The sequence below is a fragment of the Neomonachus schauinslandi genome, chromosome 3, assembly GCF_002201575.2.
Source record: "Neomonachus schauinslandi chromosome 3, ASM220157v2, whole genome shotgun sequence".
NCBI classification, from domain to species: Eukaryota; Metazoa; Chordata; class Mammalia; order Carnivora; family Phocidae; genus Neomonachus; species Neomonachus schauinslandi.
Genome location: NC_058405.1, coordinates 30,091,786 through 30,100,380, shown reverse-complemented (window position 1 = coordinate 30,100,380; position 8,595 = coordinate 30,091,786). Strand labels below are relative to the sequence as shown.

Genomic DNA, 8,595 nt, shown 5'->3' with positions numbered 1-8,595 from the left:
AGCAGGAGGGGAAGAATGAAGCGGGGGAAATCGGAGGGGGAGACGAACCATGAGAGACGATGGACTCTTAAAAACAAACTGAGGGTTCTAGAGGGGAGGGGGGTGGAAGGATGGGTTAATCTGGTGATGGGTATTAAGGAGGGCACGTTCTGCATGGAGCACTGGGTGTTATGCACAAACAATGAATCATGGAACACTACATCTAAAATGAATGATGTAATGTATGGTGATTAAAATAACAATAAAAAATAAAAAAAATAAAAAAATAAATTCTAACTCTCATTTACAGAAAATAGAGGGATAGAAGACATGGAGACTAACAGTATCTGGGGTCCTGCCCTTAAAGAGCTAGATTTATAAGACATTCTAGAAAAGGTAAAATAATGACAGAAATCTGATCTATGGTGGCCAGGGGCTAGGGGTAGGAGGGAATTAACTGAAGAAACTTTTTGGAGTGATGGAAATGTTCTATACTTGACTGTGATGATGGTTCTAAGACCCTTCAAATGAAGATTTAAAAAAAAAAGATTTTATTTATTTATTTGACAGAGAGAGAGAGAGCACAAGCAGGGGGAGTGGCAGGCAGAGGGAGAGGGAGAAGCAGGCTCCCCACACAGCAGTGGGAGCCCGATGCAGGACTTGATCCCAGGATCCCGGGATCATGACCTGAGCCAAAGGCAGTAGCTTAACCAACCGAGCCACCCAGGCACCCTCAAATGAACATTTTAAAAGGGTGAATTTTATATGTAAATTAAACCTCGAATAACCCAAGTCCTCTTCAATAAACCTGAATGTTTAATTAAGAAGAGTATTCTGACTATTCTGTTGCTTTTTAAAACAAAGATCTTAAAATACAAAAGTATTTTTTTTTAAATAATTTATTTGACAGAGAGTGAGACAGTGAGAGCAGGAACACAAGCAGGGGGAGTGGGAGAAGGAGAAGCAGGCTTCCCACCAAGCAGGGAGCCCGATGTGGGGCTCAATCCCAGGACCCTGGGATCATGACCTGAGCCGAAGGCAGACGCTTAACGACTGAGTCACCCAGGCGCCCCCAAAAGTATTTTTAAATTAACATTTTCATTTTATTTTTAAGCCTAATCACAAGATTTTCTCTTATCTTGGGCTACGACTAATTTGTTTCATTTCTACCTACCGATATGCCAAAAGGGCAGTTCTTCCCTTAAAATGTGTTTATATGGGATTCCATATACAAAGAGCTATATGAAACAAATTATTACCTAGTCACAAATATAGATATACAAACTAATGCAATCCCACATCACTTACTAAAATACTCCTACAATAATGTCTCTTTATAGCTCAAAACCATCAGTGTCTACTGAATAAAATCTAATTTTTACCTTGCTGTTCAAGCTGCTTTACCCTCTGACCAAAGCCTCCATTTCTATAATAATTCCCACTACTCTCCCTCCTAACACCTACATGATCCCTCTAACAGAATTCTTACCATTACCTACACATAAACTGTGCTTTCTCACCTTTTGCTCATGCTTTCTTGCCAGACCAGAATGCCATTTCCTTTAACACATTTATAAGCACCTGCCTTTGTATTTTTCACCATTACCCAGAAAATAAACTCAAGTATAGAAACTATGTCTTATAAGTCTTTATAGGGCCAATGGTTAGCACCAAGTAGTAATCCCTGAAACTTTGTTGGATTAATTGACTACTTAACCTCCTAAAACCAAAATCCCATGCATCTGAGATAAAGCAGCTGAAGGAACTAAGTGGGTTTAGCTTAGAGAAGAAAAGCAATTCCCCATTTTAACCATAATCTCCTCTACTGTTTCCACTTTGTTCTTCTACCACTTCAACCCATATCCCTGACTCCTCTTTATCTACCAGTCTATGAGTTCCCTCCTTGGCATCACTTTCCTTTTTACCAAATGGTCAATGTCACCAAAAACTTTCACTTTCTTTTTTTCTTTGACCTCCAGTCACACTTTAAGCTTGAACTAACTCAACCAACAGTTTTTCCCATTTCTTTGTTGAGTGGAAAAACTTAAAATATCACGTTGACTGGAATTTTAAATATATAATTTTAATAATAACAATAGCAGCAGCAGCTGACATTTAGTGAGTACTTACCCTGTACAGGCACAATGTTCTTTTAATAACCCTATAAGATTACAGGTAAAGAAACAGACAAAGAAATGCTAATTAACTTGCCAACTTAGATAGGAAAAGGTAGAACTGGGATTTGAACTAAGGCAGTCTGCCTGTAAGACTGATTTAGCCACTGAACTATAGTTCTTCCCAAATGCAATGCTAAATTGCCATTCACACTCAGAATTGATCAAACTTTCCTTTACTGATTTCCAGTCCAACCCCTTTCCCCAAGTGAATGTTCTAATTTTGATTGGTTCATTCATACAAAAATATATTTACTGAGTCACTGAATAAACGAAATCATTATTCTCATATTCATCAGAGTCACTGAGACCAAAAATAAGAGTAAGACATGATCTTTGCCTTTTAAGTCCTCAAATGCCATCTGCCCCCTCACTCTCAGCAGAAATCAATAATATTTAATAGCACTTAATGTGCCAAGCACTTTACATATATGGATTCATTTAATCTACACAGCAATCCTCATTATCATTATCCCCATTCTACGTATAAGTAAGGCATAAACAAAAGTAAAATAAAAAGTGGGACTACATCAAAATAAAAAGCTTCTGCACAGCAAAGGAAGCTATCAATAAAATGAAAAGGCAAACTACAAAATGCAAGAAAATATTTGCAAACCATATATCTGGTAAGAGGTTAATATCCAAAATATATAAGGAACTTATATAACAGCAAAAACTAATAATAATCATTCAATTAAAAATGGACAGAGGGGGCGCCTGGGTGGCTCAGTTGGTTAAGCGACTGCCTTCGGCTCAGGTCATGATCCTGGAGTCCCTGGATCGAGTCCCACATCGGGCTCCCTGCTTAGCAGGGAGCCTGCTTCTCCCTCTGACCCTCCCCCCTCTCATGCTCTCTCTCTATCTCATTCTCTCTCAAATAAATAAATAAAATCTTAAAAAAAAAAAGGGAAATCCAAATCAAAACCACAACGAGATTATTATCTCACACCTGTTAGAATGACTGTGATCAAAAAGACAAGGAATAACAAGTATGGGCAAAGATGTAGAGAAAAGGGAACCCTGTGCACTGCTGACGGAAATGTGAATTGGTACAGCTGTTATGGAAAACAGTATGGAGGTTCCTCAAAAATTAAAAAATAGAACTACCATATGATCCAGCAATTCTACTTCAGGGTATTTATCCAAAGGATATGAAAACACTAACTCAAAAAGATACCTGCATTCCATATTCACTGCAGCATTATTTACAATAGCCAAGGTATGGAAGCAAACTAAGCGTCCATCAATGCAAGAATGGATAAAGAAAATGTGGTATGTATATATGTACATATATATACACATATGTATACACACACACACACAGAGAATTATTATTTGGCCATAAAAAAGGAAATCTTGCCATTTATAACACCATGGATGAATCCTGAAGACATTATGCTCAGTGAAATAAGACAAAAATAAATACTGTAAGATCTTACCTATATGTGAAATCTAAAACAAAACAAAAAGCCTGAACTCATAGACACAGAGAACAGACTGGTAGCAGCTAGAGGTGGGGAGGTGGGGGTGGATAAAATGGGTATAGGTGATCAAAAGGTAAGGTTATAAAATAAATAAGTCATGGGGATGTAATGTACAGCATGGTGACTATCAATAATATTGTATTGTCTATCTGAAAGTTGCTGAGAGTAAATCTTAAGAGTTCTCATCACAAGAAAAAAATTGTTGTAACTGTGGTGATGGATGTTTACGCTTATTATGGTGATCATTTCACAATATATACAAAAATGTAATTGTTATGTGATACACATGAAACTAACATAATGTTATATGACAATTACATCACAATAAAAAAAAATTTTAATTTGAAGCAAATAAGTCATATTATACCCAAGGTCACACAGCTAAAAAGTGGTAGAGCCAGGACTGAAAACCAGTCTAGCTTCAGAGTCCAAGCTCTTAACCACTTCACTAAAATGCCATCAAAGTCACTGACTCCATTAGGTTTGCATCCCTCAACTACTCTACAGGACATGTAAAATATAATCCACAGTAATTAATTCATTCAACACTGACATAACTCATTTGCCTTGTTTTTGTTCCTTGAACACAAGCTTGTTCCCACCTCAGAGCCTTTGTAATTTTCTAAAACACTCTTCCTTCAGATCTGCCTTCCCATCATTATAATTCAACTTAAATCTCGAGATCTGTCCTGACCACCCTACCTAAAATAGCTCTCCCACTATAAATCGTCTATCACATATACTTGGTTTTATTTCTTTCATACTTACTTATCACTACCTGAAACTATCAGTTGTCTATTTCTCCCCACTAGAGTGAAAGTTCCAAGAGAGTAGAGCTCTTGTCTATTTTGCTCACTGGTACATCTTCAGCACATAAAACAGAGCCTGGCACACAGCAGACAGCTGATATTTACAGAATGGATACCAAAAACTGTGCTGTATGTTGGGATTACTAAAATGAATAGGATACGGTTCTTATCCTCAATAAACTCTAGTCTTTATAAATACTAACTCCTCCCTTTCTATATTAAAGGAAGACTAGCCCTTAATTTTTTTTCAATGGCTAACCTCTCCACCTGACATCTTTTTTTTTTTTTTTAAGATTTTTTTAATTTATTTGATAGAGAGAGACACAGCGAGAGAGGGGACACAAGCAGGGGGAGTGGGAGAGGGAGAAGCAGGCTTCCCGCCGAGCAGGGAGCCCGATGTGGGGCTTGATCCCAGGACCCTGGGATCATGACCTGAGCTGAAGGCAGACGCTTAACGACTGAGCCACCCAGGCGCCCCATCCACCTGACATCTTAAACATGTCTCTGAGATCTCTCTTTGACCTCTCTCCATCAATTATCCTCTCTCTCACTTCTTTACTTTCTCCTTCTCCACTCACTGAACATTTCCCACCCACTCTCCCATATTTGAATATCCATTCCTCAACCCTGCAACTCCCTGTTACCCCAACATCTCTCAATGACTCCTCACATCTCTCTATGACCACTTCCTCAAAAGTTACCCAGTGACCTGGAAAACGTTCTCACTTTTTTAAGCATTTAACACTGCTGAGGACTTTCAATCCACTTTCTTAAGACCAGAGGTGCCACTGTCTCACAGCTGTCTTAATTCTTTATCTCTTTTTTTTTTTCAGCTTCCTTCACTATCTCCTCTCTCTCACACCTTTAAATTTGAGGCTCACTAGAACTTCATCCTCTATTCTTGCTCCATTCTCTGTCTTTGAAAGATCTCATTTTCTCCTCTAACTCAACTAGTGCTCCTATTCAAATAATTGTACCGTTTATTCACAACCTAAATCCTAACTCCACTTGCCCTGTCATATTTAACAAAAATTTGATTGAATTCTTAAGCAAATCCTCAATAAAGGATAGTTGCAGGCTCACTTAGATAAAATAATGTGAACTAAAATAAGCAATAATGTTCTGAACAAGCACTAGAAGGCAATATTACACACCTTAAAGTTGGTTTCCATGACTACTTCTTGAAATATTTGAACTAATTCTTCATTAATTGTAATTGACAGGTTGTACAAAAATGGATCAATGACCAAAAATCACTAATAAATGTTATATATCTGATTAATCTATATTAATTTTGTCTAAAACGGTTAATATAGCTCTAGATACACAAAATTGTGTATTTACACAAGTATACTAGTAGAAAGTTAAAATAGAAATACCAGTCACAAATTATGTCTGGAACAACATACAAAATAAATTCAAGTTCTTTGAGAGGGGTTTGTAAAGATGTACCTAAAGTGCCATAATTCAGAGACTCACAGCTCAAAATTATACCTATCAGAGCAAACTGTCTAATGACGTTTTGTGCTGTTTTCAAAAACATGAGCAAGAAATAGGTTTGTGCCACTGTGGCCTTCAGTTTAGATAATAAAAGGTAGTTACACACATTTATACCCGTATGATAAACTGCCCAATCCTGTAAACAATTATAGACATGAGAAGACTGGTTTACCCAGAAAAAGTGTGAATAAAGCTCCATCTTCACAACTCTGCAATGGATAAGCGCCCCAGGACACAATGGTAAACTACAAATACCTGATGTAACAGCCTAGTCCCTTTCATAATTAAAGGACATCTTGTTATTGCCTAATACACTGCACATTCAATAAATGCAGTAAACTCTGGAACTTATTTGACAAAATACTACTATGCTTTCCCCATGTGTTGTAAGAAGCTGTGAGAAAAAAAGATGAAGCCAACTCCCAATTACCACTGTCAAAGCCAAGCTGATGAAACAAGTCAATCATCTACCTTCAGGGTATGTGGCATGTAAGGACATGGAAAAGAACAAAATAGGAGAGCCCTCAGCAGAAAGACACCCACATTTTAAGAAAAAGAAAATGAAAGTGATTTAACATCTCCTACATCAAGGAATCTGAAGATACAGCGAGCCTAGTAAGAGATGTAGGAGCCACTCAAATTTTCTAGTTGGTGGCAACTAAACATTGTATAAGCAGTCATATTTCGAAATTCTACAGCTTTTCCCCTTTCCCTACAAAACCCCTTCACCCCCCTTTACTCTAAAGCCTATAAATGGGAGGAAATAGAACATAAGATGAAGGGAAATGGCTGATGGGACATCAGAACACAAGTGCAGCTGCAATCACATCTCTAGAATACCAAAAGGTCCAGTTACCAAAGTACAGCTCTAAAAATCTCTATCAGACACCCTTCACATCCACATAAATCTCCTTCTGCACCCCCTTTGCATAAATCTCTTAAACTCCATGCCTTATCCAACAGCATGATTATCTAAAACTCATCCTATATATATGACACTATCCTTAACCTATACCATTGCTCCCCTTTAGTGAAAGGCAGATTTTTTTAAGGGAGGTGGAAAGTGGAGGATGGAATATCACGGGGGGGTGGGGTGGGTAGAATACGTGCAAATACCATTGCGGCAGAGATACTGGAAACGCCACTTCCCTCACCACTCTTGCAAATTCTCTCCGTGCAATGCCGTCTTACCCTCTACCAATCCCTCCTCCCTCCTCAACAATACACACACACGTGTCATAACCGACCTGCACCATCACCTTTTCTAACATCACATGCTACCTCCCACTCTCACTAACCCCCCACAAAGACGGTCACACACACAGGGTAGAAATTGTTGCCACCGCACCCTATCTTAGTAAGTGCTTCCACCAGCCAGCAACACGCGCTTGCAGAAAGACAGCTCAGTAAACAGGTATGCAGACACACATACATGCATACATACATACACACGCACGCACGCACACACATGCGGCATGTGGCCCAAGGAATAGCACTGGAGACGCACCTGGAGGCTGGGTGTCCAGCGCCGCTGCCCCCCTGGTCCCTGTCACTGAGCGCAGCTGTGTAAATCCTCCGGTAGCGGTCGGCCAGGGCCCGGCCTGACAGCAGCAGCTGGTAGTGACCCCGGGAGTCCGCGGCGGGCAGCCCCAGCCCCAGCCCCGCGGCAGCCACGGAGCCCTCGGGAACCGGCATGAACAGCGCCCCCGGCGCCGGGGAGGAAGAGATGGTGGCGGCTGGGAAGAATCCGTCCCCACCGGGCCCCGAGGAGGCGGCGGCGGGGGAGGCAGTCGCTGAGCACATCATCATCCTCGCCGCCGCCGCCGCCGCCTCGTCCCTGCGGGCCGGGCAAGCAGACACGCGCGCGCACACACAGCCCTTTTCCAACGACGACGGCGCCGGCGACGGCCTCTCGTTCCCGTAGCAGGAGACTACAAAGACAGCGTCCTCCTCCTCCGTCTTCTCCTTCTCCCCCCTGTGCCGCCCTCGCCGCTACTGGGACCACTCATCTAACCCCGCCACCTCGGGAGTGTGAGGAGTAGGCGGTGCCGCCGCTGCCACCGCCGCCACCGCTGCCACCGCCGGGGCTACCCGCAATGGGAAGCTGCCGTCCGCACTGGGCATGCGCCACTCCTCGCACATGCTCAGTAACTCCGGCCCGTTTCCCTCCCCACCCCCCCTCGCCACCACTCCCTCTGCCCCAGGGCTTTGGGTGTGGGGCGTTTGAGTTGTGTGGAATCTGAAAGAAATCCACTTCTCCGGATTTTACTAGCAGCTTGAGGAAGAGTAAGGAAAGTACTGCGAAGGCTGTCAGCTACAGGCTCTTGGCTTCAGGTAATGGGGTTCCTCTCCAGGTGGGAGAAGTTGGACCTGGAAGAGGGAATGCCCCCACCCCCCCCGCCGGAGAATGAGTGTTACGCACTCTTCTGCTACTTTTTCTCAAAGTGTGTGCTGCCAACATGAAGATTTACTGGGAACAGCGCTGGTTAATTCAGAATCAAAGGCAGAGAAGGCCAGCCAAACTGGAAGTATCTCTGGCGATTTTATTTTGGATTTTTTATCATTAGGATTAAAATGGCTTTTATTTCGAAAAACAGGTAGTAAGCTAGTGCATTCTCTTTTCTTTGAAAGTAGAATTCACAGATAAGA

General features: G+C 41.5%; 1 protein-coding gene across 1 annotated transcript in view; it reads right to left on the bottom strand.

The window, feature by feature from the left end:
• Positions 1 to 8,050, bottom strand: part of MYCBP2 (MYC binding protein 2) — a 272,226-nt gene extending 264,176 nt beyond the window's left edge. The window contains exon 1 of the mRNA XM_044913540.1: positions 7,454 to 8,050. Within this exon, the coding sequence (XP_044769475.1) occupies positions 7,454 to 7,755 (302 nt within the window). The 5' untranslated portion in view covers positions 7,756 to 8,050. The remainder of the gene's footprint in view (positions 1 to 7,453) is intronic.
• Positions 8,051 to 8,595: the final 545 nt, after the last annotated feature.